The sequence below is a fragment of the Lepidochelys kempii genome, chromosome 8, assembly GCF_965140265.1.
Source record: "Lepidochelys kempii isolate rLepKem1 chromosome 8, rLepKem1.hap2, whole genome shotgun sequence".
NCBI lineage: Eukaryota > Metazoa > Chordata > Testudines > Cheloniidae > Lepidochelys > Lepidochelys kempii.
The window spans coordinates 95923475-95945986 of NC_133263.1; the positions used below are offsets into that span (position 1 = coordinate 95923475).

The window sequence follows — 22512 nt, forward strand, 5'->3', positions numbered from 1 at the left end:
CTTGTATCTTTGTCAGGTGAATAGGCACTGTTCAGAATTACATGTATGAGATTAAATATATGCACATTTTTGTGTACTCAATGCTTCTGATGCTGCTGCATATCTCCTATTGTTTATCCCTGTTTCCTATCTTCAAGACCCAACATTTCCTTGGATTTCCTGTCCTCAGTAAAAATATATATTTCTTAAAAGGCAATAACACAAAATTAACATTATTCACAAATTGTAGTGGCAAACGTCCTGTGAATTTAACCACGATAAATGTAGAACTTTGCGTTCTGAAGTGACAAATATAGTGCTTGAACCAATTTGCTAAATTGGTTGCTTTTATTTTGAGGTGTGAAGTCTCAAATTGGTGTTTTACAAATGATCTAGCTGAGAATATTTCCTTGCACAGGCAAGTGCTGTAGTTAATGATTTCAGAGACTTATAGCTTATTTTAACACTACCGCTGAGATGCATTACAACTCCCAGTGTTTCCAGTTCTATTACATTTTGGAAGAGGGCTTGCAGAAGAGAAGTGACCATCAACAGAATTTAACATGTGCAAACCCTAGTTTGTAATGATTCCTGAAATTGTAATCTCATCTTTATTAAAAGTGTAATTTATAACTGCATTTTGTTTATATCTGCAGGATTTGAGAAATCACACCAGTGATATTCAGGCTTGGGAGCTGCAAGTGGCTCCTTAGTGTGTCTCCTGCTGCTTTTTGGAGCACATGATATTAAATCACTGTGTGATATAATTATTAATCAATCAGGATGCTTATGTAGTACGAATATAGAGTATTATAGTAAATGAAACAATGAATTCACACTACTGAGGCTCTTTTGGGTAATGTTGATTGCTAATTTGGCTCCTGAACCATTGAGGTCTGTGCATCACTGAATCACAATATTTTGGGGCATCTATTTGGTCCTTGATAAATGTTCAGAAAAGCACTGACACAATTTTTAAATAGCGTGACTAACTTGTTATGTAGCCGTGGCAGGCAATGAGAGAGAGAACGTACCTTAAAATGATGCTTTCGTTTCAATGTAAATTCCATGATTTCTGTCTTGTGTTTAACCACTAGAGCCAGAAATTGGTACTTTAGACTACTCAATGACAAATGAAAGGGCATAAAGTCTGCAGAGTTTCCTACAAAGTTCTGATTCACTCAACAGCCCCACTATGAAACTAATCTTTTTTCAGTGGTCAAAGTGAGGGAATCATTCTCCCATTGTTCAGCCTGATTTAAATGTTTTTTCAGTCATGTGGCTGAGTTTTGCCCACAGTTATGGTATCTGTGCACAAATCCCATTGACTTCATTAGGGATAGCATTTTTAGGAAGAATTCTGTGCTGAAATCCAAAAACAAAACCAGTAGATTTTGACTGAAGTGATTATAAATGGTCAACTTGTTTTTATAACTTATTAAAACATTTTCCTCCTTTGTAGTTCTTGGCCTTACAGGACTTGATGTTACTTTCCCAGTATTCTCCTGTGCGACGACAAGAGGTCTTCAGCCTCAGTCAGCCAGGTATTGGTAAAATTAATTCTCCATGGTTATAAACTTTTAAGAATTGTTCTAATCATAAGATTTTTTTTTAAATAATCTACTAATTTGAAGCATGCTTCATAAACCACGGGGACTTATATATAAAAAGACCCTGGCATCATTTTGAGGAGCCTTGATAGTGTTGTGTCCTCTACTAAACTCGCCAAATACTAGTGCCTGCTGTTTGTTTGTTAAATGATAACTGTGAGGTGGGTCCTAGAGCAGGGGTGGCCAACCTGAGCCTGAGATGGAGCCAGAATTTACCAATGTACATTGCCAAAGAGCCACAGTAATACGTCAGCAGCTCCCCACCCTGCTCCCAGCGCCTCCCACCTACTGGCAGCCCTGCCAATCAGCGCCTCCCCCTCCCTTCCCACACCTCTGTCAGCTGTTTTGTGGCATGCAGGAGGCTCGGGGGGACGGGGAGGAGTGAGGGCATGGCAGGCTCAGGAGGTGAGGCGGGAAGGGGTGGAATGGGGACAGGGTCTGTGGCAGAGCCAGGGGTTGAGCAGCGAGCACCCCCCAGCACATTGGAAAGTTGGCACTGATAGCTCCAGCCCCAGAGTCAGTGCCTGTACAAGGAGCCATGTATTAACTTCTGAAGAGCCGCATGGGGCTCTGGAGCCACAGGTTGGCCACCCCGACCTACAGTATCAAAAGCAGAGTGGTATTGGCATAACAGATCATAAGTTTAAACCAAATGATAGTATAACAGATGTGCATAAAAGCCTACTGTGAGGATGTAAGTGAGATGGAACCAAGCATAACAAATGAATCAACCCTGCAGCTGTGAAAGCAAACAGTTGCTGTGATATAAAATAAAGTGTATGAGACTCCTAACATACTAAGAGATGCTGTAGGAGGTCAATAAAAACTGTCTTGAGTCCATTGGGGAACTTTTGTTGCACCTCATCAGGCATTCTGGTGTTATGGACTAGCTTCAAATCTCTTTATTACCATAACTGACATCACTTTTTTGGTTGTCTTAAGTCTCAAACCTACTAAGCAACTAATGGGCCCAAATTCAGCCCTCCAACCTGCCCATGAAACTCTCATTGAGATTACTGGGAGCAGCAAGTGTGACTTGAAGGTAGAATTTGGGCAACTGTCTGTCGCGTATCTGGTCACTAAAAGCTCTCTCAGGGTGAAAATGCAGCATGGCTTTCCTAGGAATGTCATGTTTCAGATAATTCTCTAAGCTTGTACTAAAAGTAAAAGCAGAACATAAACACAACTATCAAAACAGGCTTGGTGGTACCTGTGACTTGAGTAGAGAGAGAACATCTGTTGTGCCTTCAAATAATTTTTCTGTGTTCTGGTAGGTGGGCATCCTCACAACTGGACAGCAATATCAAAAGAGTGCTTGAATCTTTTGAGTGACTTGACGCAGAAGCTGATTATGCAGCAGGAAGCTGCAGCTACAAATGGGAGAGTGAAACAGCCATCTACAGGAGAAGTAGGAAGATCTCTGAGATCTTCAGGTATCTTTGTATGGGAGAAGATTCACAATAGCTGTTGTGATGAGGTTTAAACCTGCATACCCCCAAAAGACATGCTGTTATGATTCAGCTAGTGTTGGTGTAGGAATGTGCAAATAACACTTTAAGGAGAGGCTAGACATGCTGTTTACCAAATTGTCTCAGAATAAGAACTGGAAGCACAAATATTGTATAGAAAATGTCAATCTGTATTGGTGTGTATTAAAAAAATATATATATATCCATGAAGGTCCCCCTTAGCTTTACAATTCTTAAATCCATAGATGAGATTGAATATAGACTAAAAAGTAAGGGTTCTGAATGTAATGGTGGTAATAGACTTCCAATGGAAACCGTATATCTTGCATTAAGAACTCTCACCAGAAATTGAGTGCTGAAATAGCTATGGGAATAGTAACCTTGGGGGAGACACTAGTAGAAAAATGGGTTGACATATGCCAGCTTGTATGTCTCCATGCAATGTGTTCTTTATCACCAGAAGCAGCTGTTACAGAAGAAATGGCCTTCCAGACACAGAGGTCTAATGTCGTTTCTAGAGCCCACGTGCCTTCCCTGGTTAAATCATCCCTCTTGCCTCTAAAGGCATCATCTACATCTGATCTTGGAAGCTCTTTTGGTTCACCTTTCAGTTCTCCTGCTCTAAATCGCAAGGCTGGAATTCTGGATTTAAACTCTCCTTGGCATGGATCAGTCCAAAGTCCTCATGTTATGAGAAGAGGACCAAAGCTGTGGACATCAAGTTCAGGTGGGGATCTTCGGTTTCAATCCTCTCTGTAGGTATAATTGAAATATTGTCTTGACTGCACAAATCCTTATCTTTGGAGTTAAATGATCGGTCTATGGGGAGGGTAGCTATTTTTCTCAAACTCGACTGGATTTCTCTTGTAGATCTGCAAATGACTGGCTCTCCTCAAGCGTCCTTCCCTGTGATCTCTGTTGCAAGAGTTGGTAATGAAGCAATTCAACCAAGCTTTATTTATACATGGCTCCAGAACAAGCAAGAGCAGGTGGAGTAAAAATTGCGTTACAAAAACAGAAGCTGGTTTTAACTGGTTTGTATGTAGCATGTAAGATTGGGGTTTTTTGGTTTGTTTTTTTTAAAGGGAAACTTCATCTTATTGTATGACCTTTCTCCTCAGATTATCTGACCTAATCTTAATTTTTTAAAAATTTTTTTAAAAACCATCCTAATTCTTCAAAACACTCTTCTCTGTGTAGAAAGTTTAGGGACTATAAGGTTGTGGAAGGGTTAAATTGCATATCAGAAAGGTTGCCTGTGTGTGTGTGTATATTTATTTTTTAATCTTCATTTTTTCGCTCTTTTACACAGGTTAGGAGTTTCTTGTCAAAACGAGTGCTGATAATGTATTTCTTCAGCAAGGTAAGGATGAATGTATGTTTTGTGACAGCATTTGATTGGGTACACCAGAAACACATAGGCAGAAGTGGGTTCTAATCCTGTATTAAGTGAACCCTCTAAATTTGGTAGTAACATTTCTAGAACATCTTTTATTCCAAGGTCTTACTGCATTTTACATACTGTTGTACTGAAGCCTCCAATATTGGAATCATGTGTGAAAGAACAGTAATGCTTCTATACAGGTAAACTGAGGTGCATAAATTGCAATTTCCCCAAAGTCCCACATAGCATCAGGGCCAAAATTAGAATTTAGGAATCCTGACTTCATATCACTACACTAACTGCTAGATAACAGTCTCTTGTTATACCACTTAAAACCAGACTTCTCAGGGGGTTGGTTCTTGTGATGTGGACAAACAACGGGAACTTTCCATAAATCCTTTCGTCAGATGGTCAACCTGCTAGAAACTTTTTTTTAAAATCTTAATATTGGCACAAAAGATTAAATAAAATAGATAGATAGAGCTCAGTATTTTTTAAACTGTAGATTTAGTTTAATTGACATACGTGATCCAATAATGTGATAAAATTATTCAAAGGATTTCCCTTAATTCTGATTTTAATCTTTCATAGACTTAAATGAGCATTACCATTGGGTCAGGTCATGTCCCCCCATGTCTCTGCACAGAGGGACCCTCTGCAAGCAGATCTCCTCTGCCTAGGATCAAGGGAGGGGTTCAGCTGCCTCATGGCAATTTTTATGCCTCCCAGTTCTGGCCCCACAGAGACCTCTTTGAAGTCTGGGGTAGAGACTGGGCTATATTGGGCCAGTCAGTGGAGCTATGGCATGTACATTGTCCCTCAAGCACAGGGCTTAATTTGTGCCAGGGCTGAGCCCCGGCATCTCTAGGGTTGGCAGTTCATAGCCCCGGCACCTCTGGGCTTGCTGTGTCTGTTAGGAAAGTAAAAAAACTGCTTCAGCCCCAGCACCTCTTTCATTACAAATTAAGCACTGCTCATGCCCCATTGAAGTTAGTCAGAACAGATTATATAGCCCTATTTTTTGTGAAGTCCCCACTCATGGTTTTCGTGGGCAACTGCAATCAGGAAACTGGGGGTACCACTCGGGAGGCAGAGCTAATGTGCCTGTACAGGGCTTTTAAATGGCCCTGGCCTCCCATGCATCTTCTGAGGGCTGCCTGTTTTACAGGTGGGTCCTGCAGCCTTTTCTGTCAGGGTGGAAGGAGGTACATAAATACAAGTAGCTTGCCAGATCCTGGGTTAGGTCTGCCCCGCATTTTGAAGCGTGGTTATTTTGTGCAGGCATGCAGATCCCATGGTGGACATCATCTGCAATGGAGATGAGCGCGGTATAACTATTTAGAGAAGGCAAGTCCCAGTTAAATGGTTCGGTATCTACAGTAGACGCCAATAAAACTCTATAGCAAATCTTTTTCGATGGGGACTACACTGTATAACTGTGTATACTGGGCATGCATTTATAGTCTTGTTAAAGAATGTATGGGGTTGTATTTGAAACAAACAACTTTGGCTGGGTGACTGGGGGGGGGGGGGGGGGACCTATATGCTTTTCTGAAATCTTATGCTTTCTCCTCAGCATCCAGAGGCCTTGATCCAGGCTGTCTTTTCTGATGCCCAAATGCACATTTGGGCATTAGAAGGTAAGCAACTTCCATTTGAATTTGTATTCGTTATTCTGGGTTTGTGGTACAATAGCAGTGGACATCATGAAAGGGCCCCAATTCCAGACTTGCTGTATCCATTACTATGTAAATGGATTTAAATAAAGCTCTTCTATTGTAAGTATAACCCACACTCACACCATGTGGCTGTTTGTCCACCTCTAGTGGCTGGACTATATAGATCGGACTCTGCTAGCTCAAAGCCAATAGCAGACTTGGATCTTTTAGCTCAAGCAGTCGATGTTCATGGTTTTAGATCCAAAAATCCTGGGTTTAATCCCCACAGTTGATACCCCTCTGGGGCAATAAGTTACTTCTGTTTTAGTGAAGCGTATGCAACATTGAACTTGTACTATAAGACCACAAAAGGAAACCCATTTTCAATTAAGGCGCACGCTGTCAGTACTTTTCCCTGTTCAGCACAGAAGCCAGCACTATACTGGTTCCCTGTTGGATAATCTCAGAGCAGTGTGAGATGCTGTGATACTAAACAATAACGTAATCTTAAGAACACAAGCATTCTCTATACAAACATCAGAAGACTGTGCCTGCCCCAAGAAATTACATTCTGAGTTAAGACAAACAATAGGTGGAAGTAATAGAGGGAGGTGGAGTGGAGAGAACAAAGGTAACAGCGATGAAAACGCATGGTTGCATCAGATAGCTATTTGCCCAGTTTGGAGAGTTTTTTAAATAGACACATGAGCAATAGATATTATAGCAATAATTCCTGCTGGCAATCTGCCTAGTCATGACCAACATAATTGACTGATTATTTATATTATGTTAGTACCTAGAAACCCCATTGTGCTAGGCTAGGCACTGTACAGCAAACTAAACACTGCAATCCCTGTGCTAGAAAACTGGCAATTTACATAAGACAGAATTCAAAAGACAAAGGGGACAAGGGTGAGTTCAGGGGGATAAGAACTATAAATTAAACATAGTTTGGCAGAAAAACAGATGTGACAGCTTGCCATTTACCTACCAGTGCCAGATGGAAGTGACTTGTGGGTATCCTGGCAGAGGTAAGTTTTGAGAAGGGATTTAAAAAAATAAAGTGGAAGTTTTACCAATATGTGGAGGAAGTATTGCCCATACAAAATGGGCAGTGTGGGTTAACTAACTGTTAATGGTTCCTAACGGGATAATGCTTAGTTAGAGCTATGGAGCTAGTTCTGGTGATCTCTAAGTGTAAGACTTGCAAGGTGATGGGGAAGGCAGCAAAGGTAGATGGGCAGCTAAGGCAACAAATCTGGGGATAGTTTATACCATGGAGCAAGTTAGAGCAGCCTCAGGACAGCTGTAACCTGCACCTGGCTGCACTATACTTCGAGGGATCTCCCCCACACTAGTGGAATCTTCAGATTGCAGATGCTGTAAGCTGCAGTGGGGGCCAGGATCTGGCCCATTAAATCCCTAGAATTGCAGCATGTTTGTTCCGTTTTTGGAGGCTAAATTAAGATTAGTTAGGTCTTAGTTATATTAGACTTAATATTAACTTCTTTCTTTGCTTGGAGGTCTATCTCGTTTGGTAGCAGCCTCATTTACTGAAGACAGATTTGGAGTTGTCCAAACTACACTGCCAGCTATTCTGAATACCTTACTGACTCTTCAGGAGGTGAGGATCCTTGACATCTCCTTAGTGCAACATTAGTTCAAGGGGGAAGTTTTCCTGTTCATTTTCCTGTGTCTCACTGTGGCACTGCTGACTGACTTTAAAATGAAACACTTCTGTCACCACTTAAAATGGCTTATCGTAATCTTCAGTTAAGCTAAACAAAGCACCAGAGTCCTTTTTTAGACTGAATAAATACCTCATTAGATCCTTCTTAACTGACATTGCACTTGGAAAGTTTTTTAAATAAATTATACAAAATGCTCAATTATAAACATTGTCTCATGGAAGTAACTATTATTATAGTGTCAACATAAGCGTTTAGGATTTAATCTTCAGCTTGATCACAGACATCCCTCACATGTAATGTACAGCATTTCAATTTCAGAGCCAGCAAATTTCAGGAGATCAAACCTGTTCCATGTTTCTCAGCAAATATTAAAGCATTACTCTAGAAGCAATTATCGTATCAGTACATGATGTATTTGGGAGTGTGTTAATCACACAGATGTCTCCAAGGTAATGTTATGTGCCATTTATTGTAATCACTGTTCTGTCTTAATGGCAGATTCTCAGAATTTTAGAGAGAATTAAAATTAGTCAGCCTAAGACATTCCAAAAACATGCAATGGAACTGCTTCCTTATTTCTAAAAGATTAGTCATGGCAAAGTTGGGAATTCTTCCTTTTACTTCATTGTTTGTACTATGTTCAGCATTCAAAGAATATAAAATGAGATTCTCCATTTATGGAAAGTCTGCTCCTGTATTTCCATTGGCCAAGATGCAGAAGGAATGCTGGGTCAAGCTGTCTCCAATCTTTTTTTACTCGTCAGTGGTGAAACTTCTGAATTTGCTATTTGTTAGTCTCTTCGCTTTACTTGGCACAACCACCTGTGCTGCTAGAGTTTGTTTGAAATGGATTCGGCAGAACAGTTCTTCTCATTCACTTGTCAATCCAGGTTGTAGATAAGCATTTCAAGCTGCCCCATGCTTCCAGCAAACCACCCAGGATTTCAGGAAGTCTGATGGATACCTCCTACAAAACGCTACGATTTGCGCTTAGAGCATCCCTGAAAACGGCGATATACCGGGTCACTACTACTTTTGGAGAACATCTAAAGTAAGGCCTTTGGTATTGGCAGCTTCCTGCTTGGTTCTGTTTAAATGAATGTATAACAGAGGCCATGTCTACACTAGCACTTACGTCGGCAAAACTTTTGTTGCTCGGGGGTGTGAAAAAACCACCCCCGAGCGACAAAAGTTTTGCCGTCCTAAGCACTCGCGTGCACAGTGCTGTGTTGGCAGGAGATGCTTTTCCACTGCCATAGCTTTCGCTGCTCATTGAGCTGGTTTTATTATGTCAACAGGAGAGCTCTCTCCCGTTAGCATAACATGGCTCCCCGAGAGCTCGTACAGCAGCACGCGGGTAGCAGTACAGCTGTGCTGCTCTAAGCTTGTAAGGGTAGGCATGGCCCAAGTGTACCTATGGAAAGGCAAGTCCCACCAATAGGGGGACCGTCACAGGACATCAAGTAACAATTTCAGCTGTTGAAAACACAAAGGGAATTTTCCGATTTCCCCCTCCTAATGGCGATGAATGTGTAGTATTCACATGGATAATCATCTGTAGAGTCCTGATAGCCCCCAAACATGGGGCTTTGACTGTCGGGCTCTGGCTGGCTGTGCTGTTCTTGTAAAACCAATAGGCAGCCTCATTCCTAATTTGTGGACATGCGAGTCGATGGAAGTTACATGAACTATGAGATCATCGTTCTTCTGTTGGCATTTGGCCACCGTGCTATTAACTTTGAAAGTAACACTAACACATGAGCAACAACTACTTTATAAGGGATTTTTCCTTTGCAGACTCCAGAGAGATCTATTTAAAATAGATTGTTTACATTGGGAGAAGAGTTGCATGAATTTGTTAAATACTTATAAGTGAATTACTGTTTAGGATCTTGTTTAAAAGAACAAATACCTTTCAGTAATAAAAACTATTTAATACTTTCATACATGAGAGCAGGTTTAAAAAGTATCTAACTCCAAATCTGAACTTGCTTGTCTTTGCCCTTAATATTTGAATGTAGGTTTTTATTATATAACACAGCTGGGTTTTCTAGATTTCTAATGGACTCCCAACTATTGATTTCAGCTTGTACTTAAAATGTTTTGACATGAGGCTTTGCTCTACAGTTGATGTAACATGTTAATGTACAATTAATTTTATGCTTGTATTTTGTTCTAGTGAAGTTCAAGTGTCTGCAGAGCATAAGAAAAGACTTCAGCAGTTCCTGGAGTTCAAAGAATAGTTAAGTAAATTAAATAGGTTACGTTGCTGATACTGCTACAGATGGACAGTACATGTTTAGCATTCTTGAACTGGAAGAAAGTGGGACTTATTAATCAGTCTTCCTGTCTTGTTTGGCGGCCTTTTCAAAAAGTGTATTTTAAATGTAAATCATGGAATTCAACTGTTAGCAGAATTACAAAAATCTTCTGTTTGGATCACTTTACTTGATCTTTTGTATAATAAAGCTCTTTTTTTAAAAATGTCTTTGTTTAAATATTCTTGGCAATTGAAGAAACCTCAGTTCTCATCTTGAGATTAGTACCCGCTTTTGAGGCGAACAGGGTTAATCTGTCACTTGTTTTACCAGGTATGTTTTGCCTGGAAGCTCATATTAAAGAATGAGGGGCAGATTTGCAAAGGTGCTTAGGCACTTAAAGATGCAGATATGCCCCTTGTAACACTTACACTAGGCACCTATGTGCATCTTTAGGCACCTGAATACCTTTGTAGATCTGGCCCTTAGCATTCTTTAGTGCAAGGAGTTAGTGCATTAAGTGATTCAAAAGTATGAACGTTGTGCTATAGGATATAGCTATTGTCTGATGGCAAAATAGCTGCAAAACAAAATGGTGTGCAGAAAGCCATATCTAAAGAACACAAGCAAGTACTGTTTACTTTATAAACTATATAGTTTGAGAAACGAGCAGCTTGGATATTAGTTTCAAGAGGGTGCAGAATTGTTACTGATGAGTGGTTTTTAAATTAAATTGGTCTACATAAAGACATGTAGAAAACATTAAAGTTAGTAAAGCTTGCCTAGTGAATTTCCAAATAGCAATTCTAAGGCTCTGTTGGATCATATTAAAGAAGTTCTGTATTAAAATCACAAATGAGTTTGATTCCCCATAGTTTAAATTCCAGGGTATTACTAATTAGGAGGTCTCCTGGTTTTTGGTGCTGTTTCTCTCCCTCTGTGTGAAACTTGCAAGCTGCTAATTGTGTTAGTACATTCTAAGACAGAGTCTGTTCTCAAAAAGAAAAGGAGTACTTATAGCACCTTAGAGACTAACCAATTTATTTGAGCATAAGCTTTCGTGAGCTACAGCTCGCTTCATCGGATGCATTCAGTGGCCACTTGATGACAGGTAGCAAGTAGTTCATTCTGCAGTGACCCATTAGGGTTTTATATTTAAAAAACGAACAGACTTGAGACATCTATGGTGCTCTTGGCATTTACTATAAACTGATAACCTCAGTTTAAGGACTTGATGTTTAAATCCCACGTAATTTAAGGTTTCCACTGAATTTAAGGTCTGCCTGGCATTTGGGCAGGATTTTTGTTGTTGCCTGTTTGGCTTTTTTGTAATTTGACTTACTCATTTTTCATTATTACACTGTACACCTCGGCCAAAATATGGTCTGGTAACTCAATGAGTTACATCTTAGTACTGACTTGTTCAAATGGTTTTGTTAAAAGTTTCAAACACTTAAAAAATCTGCACCTGTTGTCTTAGCAGTACAGTAGGAAGGTGCACATGAGGAAGAACTCCTGTGTACTATGAGTTGTAACCAGTTGTATTATGGCTGATACCAGGAGTCTTGAAATGCACACTTCTGTCTGAAACTAAATGTTTGAGGTTGGTCCCCCTTGTTTTGCAATGGAGATTTACACATCTTCCCCCAACTACTATTGAGTAGGATTTGCTGAATCCTGTGTGAACTAGCTGGAGAGGTACTTTACAAGGCAAGAACTGATTACTGTGTGATTTCTTTAAAAAGCTACAGCTCTCTGCTCAAAAGGATGGCTATTAAAAGTCACAGAAGAGTCCATGTCTCTCTTTTCATAGCTTTACCCTTGGTGGCATTGCCCTTCTTATAGGGTGACCAGATGTCCTGATTCTTATAAGGACAGTCCCGATTTTGGGGGCTTTTTCTTATATAGACACCTATTACCCCCTACCCGCGGTCCCGATTGTTCACACTTGCCCTCTGGTCACCCTACCTTCTTAAGCACATTCTTGATAGGGTTATGAGCATGAGATACTGTTAAGTGAGCTGTAGCTCACGAAAGCTTATGCTCAAATAAATTGGTTAGTCTCTACGGTGCCTCAAGTACTTCTTTTCTTTTTGCGAATACAGACTAACACGGCTGCTCCTCTGAAACCTGTTAAATACAGCGTTAGTTTTGTTTGTTTTGCTTTATCTCTAAATGGTATAAAATCCATATGCCTACTCTGTAACAAACGGAAGAGGGGACTACTATACAGCCCAAATGGACGTGGGGGAGACCAGATTTGCTTTAATGTTTGTTTTTTTTTTACTGCCTGATAATTACTACTTCCCTCAGAGCCTAATAGATCAACACTTACAGCCTTTTTACATACAATTGCCTCTAAATAAAAATAGCCTTTATTTGCAACCTGTGTCTGAAATGAAATTGGGATTCTTTGTCCTGTCCATCACTGCAGCCTCAGTCTGCAGTGTGGTTAGTGGAGGAGAAATTGCAAAACATTTCTACAGTTGGGTCTCAGCATTAGTTCAATTCATATAAGGCAAACTGCATTCAGCAAGTGGCAAGACCTGCTTCACTAAGCTGAGCTGTTGCTGTTTACTATGTTGTCTGTTGAAAGTGAAAGTAAATCCAACCAAGTGGGGTTGGTTGTGGTGAGAATTTTATGAACCCGTCACCTTTCTAAAAAAAGTTAACGGTAGCAGAATGTCTGAAATGAGCTGGGTGCAGCTTTAACTAGCTGCTGTTGAAGTGCACAGTTTTCTTTTAAAATAAAGGTTGAAGTTCTGGGCCTATTATAAGTAATCATTGAAGTGGGATTGTAAAATTAACTTTGCTATTTACAAACCTATGGACCTCTTACTTTCCAAAAAGAAAAGGAGGACTTGTGGCACCTTAGAGACTAACCAATTTATTTGAGCATGAGCTTTCGTGAGCTACAGCTCACTTAAACTTTGAAAAGGATCTGAATGAACAAAGTATCCACAGGGGATTAGTAGGCAAAGGTAGCTAAACTTTGAGATTTAGCCGGTTGGCCTGCCACTTTTCTCTCTGGAAAGCTGGTGCATGATTTCTCAACCTCTGCTCAAAGCCTAAATACATCCCTGAAATGAAGCGGTCTCGGCCTTCAGAGTAGTGTTCTTGGACAGAGACTGCATTGAGCAAGGCACAATGTCTGTAACCTACAAATAGCTTTTTGTGGAGCAGCCAGCTCCCAGCCGCTGAGAGGCATGCCTGGCTTCTAGGTCAGTGCCTCCTTCCATGATTAGCCCCTCAGACACAAACAGCTGCAGAGGCTATCAGCTGTCTTTCCCCTTCTGCCCTCTATTTTTCTCTACTTTTGATGTTTGTCTCTTTTTTTTTAACTTTTCAAGTCTCAACCTCTGACCAATGAATTTGTTTTTTCTTCCCCAGTTTATCAACAATTGTAAACTTCCCTAAAGTAACAGAGTATGCTGAGCAAAAGTGATGGGTCATACAACAACTTATATACAGCTCCCACAAGGTGTCAAAATGTCATTCATCACATCTATTATTTGCACAGTCTAATGGTTCTTAAGCACCATTCACTGGCTAATGTATTTGGTACATGGTGGTAATTCTGGGGAGAACTCAGTAGGATTTGGGGAGTTTATATAGCACCTTTCAAGCTGAAGGCAGTCAAAGGATGATGCAAATTATATCTAAGGATCACTTTCCACTGTAATTCAGCCATGCATAGGATAGCCAATGCTAAGCTAGCACAGTGTAATTTTATGGGGGTGTTTTGGAGAAGGTTAGCTTAATTTAATGGTCTGTGTACTTGGTGAACAGGACAGCAGATAACTCTTTTCAAATCTTTTTGTTTGCCAGCAGAGGTCACTGCTCCAAACATATTTAGGAAAATAGCTAGATTGCAGGCTGATCTGCTTTTTAGTGGTGCTAGGAAAGGACATACTGAAAACTATCATGCCAAGCTTTTTTTAAGGCCCCCATGCTGCAATGAGAATTGTGTAGGTGCATTCTTACAGCTGTGTAGAGCCCCATAGACTTCAGTAGGGCTGTTAGGGGCTTATTCCTTCACCCGCTTACTTCCCTGGTCCTTCTCGCATGAACAGAGAGCAACAATACCCGAAGTCCAAAGGTGCAAACAATTCAATGTTTATTGGGGTGAACTTCCAGCAAGCATGATTCCAGTTTCCTTCCTTAGTGTCCCCCTTCCCAGCTCTGACATTACAGAGCCTTACCTATGTCCATGTTCCCATTCCCACCCCCACCCTTAGCAAAACATGATTCCAATTCCACACCCCCACTCCCTGTTCCCAGACTATATAGTAAAACTTGAGTTCTGCTTAGCTATACCTTAACCAATCATTTTCCTGAAATTTAACTAACCAATCCTAACATGCTGTAACATGATTATTTAACCAATTATATCCCACCACCTTAATTAGTTTACACCCAGCAAAATTAATTATACAGCAGACAGAAACAATCACAGAACGAGACAGATTATACAGACAAACAATAGGGAAATCGGGACTACAGTGATAGGTTACCTTGCATAATGTTGTTCTATTTCCCCTTGTTTTTTCCAAACCCCCCCCCCCCCCACACACACACACAGACATTCTTGTTAAACCCTGGACTTGTGCTGGAAATGGCCCACCTTGATTATCATACACATTGTAAAGAGAGTGGTCACTTTAGATAAGCTATTACCAGCAGGAGAGTGGGGTGGGAGGAGGTATTTTTTCATGCTTTGTGTGTGTATAAAAAGATCTTCTACACTTTTCACAGTATGCATCTGATGAAGTGAGCTGTAGCTCACGAAAGCTTATGCTCAAATAAATTGGTTAGTCTCTAAGGTGCCACAAGTACTCCTTTTCTTTTTGCGAATACAGACTAACACGCTGTTACTCTGAAAGAAATGAGGATTTCACATCCCAGCTATTGATAAGTGAGTTCTTGCCAGACAAGATGCTATCAAACTAAGTTTCCTTTTACATCTTCTAGGCACTTCCCTTTCTCTGGAGGTGATAGGCATTATCAGGACAGGATTGTATTCCTAACAGCCTAATAGCACCGGATTTCAATGTGACTAGTTTGGAATGTTTGAGTAGCAGCCGTGTTAGTCTGTATTCGCAAAAAGAAAAGGAGTACTTGTGGCACCTTAGAGATTAACCAATTTATTTGAGCATAAGCTTTCGTGAGCTACAGCTCACTTCATCGGATGCATACTGTGGAAAGTGTAGAAGATTTTTTATATACACACAAAGCATGAAAAAATACCTCCTCCCACTCTCCTGCTGGTAATAGCTTATCTAAAGTGATCACTCTCCTTACAATGTGTATGATGATCAAGGTGGGCCATTTCCAGCACAAATCCAGGGTTTAACAAGAACGTTTGAGGGGGGGGGTAGGAAAAAACAAGGGGAAATAGGTTACCTTGCATAATGACTTAGCCAGTCTCTATTCAAGCCTAAGTTAATTGTATCCAATTTGCAAATGAATTCCAATTCAACAGTTTCTCGCTGGAGTCTGGATTTGAAGTTTTTTTTGTTGTAATATAGCAACTTCCATGTCTGTAATTGCGTGACCAGAGAGATTTCTGACTGGTTTATGAATGTGTTAATTCTTGACATCTGATTTGTGTCCATTTATTCTTTTACATAGAGACTGTCCAGTTTGACCAATGTACATGGCGGGGGCATTGCTGGCATATGATGGCATATATCACTTTGGTGGATGTGCAGGTGAACGAGCCTCTGATAGTGTGGCTGATGTTATTAGGTCCTGTGATGGTGTCCCCTGAATAGATATGTGGGCACAGTTGGCAACGGGCTTTGTTGCAAGGATAGGTTCCTGGGTTAGTGGTTCTGTTGTGTGGTATGTGGTTGCTGGTGAGTATTTGCTTCAGGTTGGGGGGCTGTCTGTAGGCAAGGACTGGCCTGTCTCCCAAGATTTGTGAGAGTGTTGGGTCATCCTTCAGGATAGGTTGTAGATCCTTAATAATGCGTTGGAGGGGTTTTAGTTGGGGGCTGAAGGTGACGGCTAGTGGCGTTCTGTTGTTTTCTTTGTTAGGCCTGTCCTGTAGTAGGTGACTTCTGGGAACTCTTCTGGCTCTATCAATCTGTTTCTTCACTTCTTCAGGTGGGTATTGTAGTTGTAAGAATGCTTGATAGAGATCTTGTAGGTGTTTGTCTCTGTCTGAGGGGTTGGAGCAAATGCAGTTGTATTGCAGAGCTTGGCTGCAGACGATGGATCGTGTGGTGTGGTCAGGGTGAAAGCTGGAGGCATGTAGGTAGGCATAGCGGTCAGTTGGTTTCCGGTATAAGGTAGTGTTTATGTGACCATCGTTTATTAGCACTGTAGTGTCCAGGAAGTGGATCTGTTGTGTGGACTGGACCAGGCTGAGGTTGAGGGTGGGATGGAAATTGTTGAAATCATGGCGGAATTCCTCAAGGGCTTCTTTTCCATGGGTCCAGATGATGAAGATGTCATCAATATAGCGCAAGTAGAGTAGGGGCTTTAGGGGACGAGAGCTGAGGAAGCGTTGTTCTAAGTAAGCCATAAAAATGTTGGCATACTGTGGGGCCATGCGGGTACCCAGAGCAGTGCTGCTGATCTGAAGGTATACATTGTCCCCAAATGTAAAATAGTTATGGGTAAGGACAAAGTCACAAAGTTCAGCCACCAGGTTAGCTGTGACATTATCGGGGATAGTGTTCTTGATGGCTTATAGTCCATCTTTGTGTGGAATGTTGGTGTAGAGGGCTTCTACATCCATAGTGGCCAGGATGGTGTTATCAGGAAGATCACCGATGGATTGTAGTTTCCTCAGGAAGTCAGTGGTGTCTCGAAGGTAGCTGGGAGTGCTAGTAGCGTAGGGCCTGAGGAGGGACAGGCCTAACAAAGACAATAACAGAACGCCACTAGCTGTCACCTTCAGCCCCCAACTAAAACCCCTCCAACGCATTATTAAGGATCTACAACCTATCCTGAAGGATGACCCAACACTCTCACAAATCTTGGGAGACAGGCCAGTCCTTGCCTACAGACAGCCCCCCAACCTGAAGCAAATACTCACCAGCAACCACATACCACACAACAGAACCACTAACCCAGGAACCTATCCTTGCAACAAAGCCCGTTGCCAACTGTGCCCACATATCTATTCAGGGGACACCATCACAGGACCTAATAACATCAGCCACACTATCAGAGGCTCGTTCACCTGCACATCCACCAAAGTGATATATGCCATCATATGCCAGCAATGCCCCCGCCATGTACATTGGTCAAACTGGACAGTCTCTATGTAAAAGAATAAATGGACACAAATCAGATGTCAAGAATTAACACATTCATAAACCAGTCAAATCTCTCTGGTCACGCAATTACAGACATGGAAGTTGCTATATTACAACAAAAAAAACTTCAAATCCAGACTCCAGCGAGAAACTGTTGAATTGGAATTCATTTGCAAATTGGATACAATTAACTTAGCCACTCCCAGTCTCTATTCAAGCCTATTTCCCCTTGTTTTTTCCTTACCCCCTCCCCCCCCAGACGTTCTTGTTAAACCCTGGATTTGTGCTGGAAATGGCCCACCTTGATTATCATACACATTGTAAGGAGAGTGATCACTTTAGATAAGCTATTACCAGCAGGAGAGTGGGAGGAGGTATTTTTTCATGCTTTGTGTGTATATAAAAAATCTTCTACACTTTCCACAGTATGCATCCGATGAAGTGAGCTGTAGCTCACAAAAGCTTATGCTCAAATAAATTGGTTAGTCTCTAAGTTGCCACAAGTACTCCTTTTCTTTTTAAGGTGCCACTAGTACTCCTTTAGTTTGGAATGTGAGGAAGTGACCATTTGCTTCCCAGTTTATGGGTGCTTCTGCTGCTTAGCCAAAGGCCTTAGCCTAAGAACAGGGCCTCAGACTGTCACAGTGAGAGAAGGCCCTTACACCGGCAGGCAGTGATTTTGATTCTTTCTTTTATACCTCTGTAATTAGCGAAGTGATCAGAATACACCTAAATTAGAGTACAGGTCTTTACAGACAGGCCTGAATATCTATATCCTAACAAGGGCTCGGAATAGGTGCAGGAGCATGCATACAAGAAATTATAGACCAATGAGTCTAACTTGGTTCTGTGTCTTTCCAGGTATCAAATTATTAAACCATCAGTTTGTAAGAACCTAAAGAATAATAGGCTTATAGGAAATAGCCAGCATGGTTTTGTCAAAAGTCAATCATGCCAAGCCAGCCTAACTTCCTATATGACAGGATTATTGGCTGGATAGATCACATTTACAGCTTCCTCCCCATCTGTCTTGATTTTAGTAAGGCTTTTGACATAGTCCCATGTGACATTCTCATAGGCAAACTAGGAATAGGTTGTCTAGATGAAATTACTATAAAATGCCTGCACAACTGGTTGAAAAACTGTACTCAAAGAGTAGTTATCAATGGCTTGCTGTCAAACTGGGGGGATGTTTTTGAAGTGGGCCTATAGGGGCATGTCCTGGGTCTGATACCATTTTAATATTAATTACTTGGACACTGGAATAGCGAGTACACTTATAAAATGTGCAGATGACGCCAAGTTGTGAGATTTTGCTAACCCTTTGGAGGACAGGATTAGTGTTCAGTGACCTTGACAGACTGGAGAATTGGTCTGAATTAAATAAGGTAAAATTCAATAAAGACAAGTGCAATGTACTTCACTTAGGAAGGAAAAATCAAATACACAATGAGGAATAACTGTTAGGCAGTAGGAAGTACTGCTAAGAGGATCTCATGCCATGAGTGGATCACAAATTGAATACCAGCCAACAAAGTGGTGCAGTTGCAAAAAATGCTAATGTTTTTGGTGGTATTAGCAGGAGTGTTGTGTGTAAGACACAGGAGGAAATTCTCCTGCTTTCATGAGCACTTCTGAAGCCTCAGTTGGTGTGTCCGTTTCTGAGCATCACACTTTAAGATAGATATGGACAAGCTGGAGAAAGTCCAGAAGAAAGTAATAAAAATAAGTTTAGAAAATCTGACCTATATTTAGTCTTGGGAAAAGACGATTGAGGGGGAACATAAGTCTTCATAGACGTTAAGGACTGTTTATAAAGAGGACTGTGATCACTTGTTCTCCATGTCCATTGATGGTAGGATAAGAAGTAATCAGCTTTATATGCCACAAAGGAGGTTTAGGTTCGATATAAGGAAAAATTTTCTAACAGGATAATGAAGTACTGGAATAGGTTTTTAAGGAAGGTTGTCATTTTAAGAACAGTTTGGACAGACACCTGTCAGGGATGGTCTAGGTTTACTTTGTCCTGCCTCAGCATAGTGAGCTGGACTAGATGACCTCATGAGGTCCCTTCCAACCCTTCGTTTCTGTGATTCTAGGATCTCGTTGCAGGATTGGGACCTGAGTCCATATCTTTACATGCACATAAGTGAACAAACTTCAACCCTGTTTGCCACACCACCTTTATATTAACAAGGTCGTTCTAGGAAGATCTGGCAGTGCTGCCTATGGTTAAAGTTACCTAACGCTTTTCCCAGTATAGGGCCCCATTTTTAGTTGGTTGTAACTTTGCCATACTAGAAGTTTGGGTTGAAGAGACCAGGTGGGTGAGGTAATACCCTTTATTGGACCAACTTTTGTTGGTGACCGAGACAAGCTTTTGAGCTTATACAGAGCTCTTCAGGTCTGGGAAATGTACTCAGTCTGTCTCTGGGAAATACCAGGTGGAACAGATTTAGCATAAGTAGTTAACACATTTCAAGGGACCATTCAAAATGAAGAGGCTCGTTAACAGCCCTCCAGTCATAGGGCGGAAAGGAAGTGGGGAAGAAGTAGTTGTGGGGGTAGTGAGTTACAGATTAGACACATGGATTTATGTCTTATTACAATATTCAGTCCATGATTTTTAGTGTCTAGCAAAGTTATGAAAAGTTCCCAGACTTGTCTTTTGTGCAGACTGTTGTGCAGGTTTTCTTTAAGGGCCCTGACTGATAGGTCAGCTATAGAGTGATTGAAGGTCATAGGGTAAAAATTGGGTAACCGGAAGGGGACACCAAGCAGAAAGCCCCCAACAACGTCCACTACTCCTCAAAGACGTTTAGGGAGTCAGTGGATGCTGTCCGAGGGCAATCTGCTCAGAGGTATGATTGGACAAGGGAACAGAAATGGGCCCCACAGTTGCAGAACATCTGTCCAACATCCTCCTCCTGATATGATGGGTGGCCATCTTGGCCAGTGCTAGGAGGAGGTTGATGGGAAGGTCCCATGATGTGATGGACCAATGGATGGGGTGTGCCCGGATCAGGAGGTGCAGGGAAAAGTGCAGCCGGAACCTCAGTCAGAGGTTCTGAAGGAGCCGGAAGAAGAGCTGCAACCTGACACGCTCTACATAGATGTGTGCCAGGGTCTCCCTCTTGCCACAAAAGGGGCAGGTGTCGGGAGTTTGTGAACCACGCTGGGTACATGCCCATGCTTGCAGTTCCATGAAGGAGCTGCCAACTAATGTCCCCAGTGGGCCATGGAACCTGGATGCATTAGAAGGTGTGGAGTGAATGAGGTTGGGAACTGCAGAAGGAGAAAAGGTGGACTTGTGGTTCAGGCAGTTGAATGGTGCCCTGGAGAACTGGATTCTATTCCTGTCTCTGCTGCAGAGTTTCTGTGTGATGCTGGGCAGCTCCCATAAACCAAACTTTTCACAGGTGGCCACTGTGTGTGCCTTGCAATTTAAAAGCTGGTGTCTGATCTGCAGAAGTGCTGAGTGCTCACAGCTGCACCCGAAGTCAGCGGGGGCTGTGCTTTGAACATGTTAAGTGCTGTACAGTACTAAGGCCGTGTCTACACTTACAATGGCATAGCTACGCTGTTGTAAGACATGCAGCGTAGCCACTCTGTCACCAGGAGAGAGCTCTTCTGATGACAAAATAAAACCAACCCCAACAAGGGACAGTAGCTTTGTCAGCGGGAGAGCGTCTCCCGCCCATGAAGCACCGTTCACACTGGTGCTTTTCGTTGTTAGAACTTCTGTCATCTGGGGGGGGGGGGGGGGAGGTGTGTTCACATCCCTGAGCGACAAGTTTTAACAAAAGTGCAGTATAGACATAGCCTTAGTATGCTGAAAACTCAGGTGCAATGTCTCAAGTTTTGCCCCTTAAACTTAGGGGACACCTTTGACAATTTTTGCTTTAATCTCTGTGCCTCAGGTCCCCATCTGTAAAATGGGGATACTGCTACCCCTCACCTCACAGGGGGTATTGTGAAGATAGATTAACTCACATTCGTGAAGCACTCTGATGGTATGGTGATGAGCGCCACAGAAATGCCCAGGAGGGGATTAACAATTCTGCATTTCCTGCATGCCATCCACACCCTGCACTGAATATGCTCAGTGTGTGGCCCTCATGCCAATGAGGAGAAAACAAAATATTAGAGTCACCCATTCGGTGAGCATCATTCATCCTGTCCACTGCATGAGGCAGACGTCCTGTGGAAAAATATGCTATTATTTAATTATGCAACCTTAATTCTAGCATTTCCTAACTTTTGAGGGTTTAACTATTTGCAGCTTCAATTTTCTTTTAAAGTAGGTAGTTGGTTTCGTTTTGCTTTTTTGTATGCATGATGGATCTACTGTGTGAAATGAATCTATAACTGCTTCCGAAATAACTAACACAGTTTTTGCATCCAAAGTACAGTAACCCTAAGTGAGTGTGTTAGGTAGAATAGTCCTATTTATCTGGAATCCTGTACAGTTATCTGCCAAATTTCCCATAAAAAGGACCGAAGGAATCGCACTGAGCCTTTGATCTTGGGAACCTGGCCACCTATTATGTTTTTGGTATCTAAAGTGGATTGGAGATTTTTCTTTTGTTTTTCCAAGTCCAGGATATACTGGCTACTAGTTCCATTTGAAAAGAGATTTGTTTTTTGTAAGATAAAAATCACACTGATCTGGGGGACTTCTTTCTTTCTTTATTAAACAAATCTGTAAATTATGAAGGAACGGCTGAGCACACCACTAGTTAATGGGTGGTCAGTTTGACCTTGCTGTCTTAATTTAGGAGGTCATTTGAAAACCATTATAAGAAAGGACTCATGGTTTTTGTGCTGCCTTAAAGGGACATTATCAGTCTTTAAAAATGAACCCATCTCCTCAGATATCCCCTTTGGTTAAGAATTTGTCTGGCTTTGTTTTTTGTACTATTTGTGTTTCAGTAAATTTAAAATAAAAACAAGCCTGGATTTGTGCATGACATTGTAAATTAATTTGTGTGTGTGAATTAATAGCACATTTGAAAACTGGGTTATTTATAACAGGGGTTTTCATCTCTCCTGCAAGGAATGTTTTTTTATTTTAAATAGAATCCTGATGGTAACATCTATCCACTGTAACAACTGTTAAAGCAGGGGGCGTTCTATGGCGTTTCAATCTCAAGCATATCCCTTTTAAAAATTCCAAAACCAACCTGCTGTTTTTC

At 41.4% G+C, this 22512-nt stretch overlaps 1 protein-coding gene across 6 annotated transcripts in view; it reads left to right on the forward strand.

Moving 5' to 3' along the window:
* Positions 1 to 10275, forward strand: part of NDC1 (NDC1 transmembrane nucleoporin) — a 29333-nt gene extending 19058 nt beyond the window's left edge. For 4 of the 6 annotated variants that reach the window (XM_073357642.1, XM_073357638.1, XM_073357641.1 and 1 more), the window contains 9 exons: positions 1442 to 1523; positions 2864 to 3022; positions 3519 to 3785; positions 3929 to 4047; positions 4371 to 4421; positions 6019 to 6082; positions 7624 to 7724; positions 8682 to 8842; positions 9971 to 10275. In XM_073357642.1, the coding sequence (XP_073213743.1) occupies positions 1442 to 1523; positions 2864 to 3022; positions 3519 to 3785; positions 3929 to 4047; positions 4371 to 4421; positions 6019 to 6082; positions 7624 to 7724; positions 8682 to 8842; positions 9971 to 10034 (1068 nt within the window). In that variant the 3' untranslated portion in view covers positions 10035 to 10275. Of the gene's footprint in view, positions 1 to 1441; positions 1524 to 2863; positions 3023 to 3518; positions 3786 to 3928; positions 4048 to 4370; positions 4422 to 6018; positions 6083 to 7623; positions 7725 to 8681; positions 8843 to 9970 lie in introns of those variants that run through there. The other 2 variants (XM_073357639.1, XM_073357644.1) reach the window with 2 other exon arrangements.
* The last annotated feature ends 12237 nt before the right edge of the window (positions 10276 to 22512 follow it).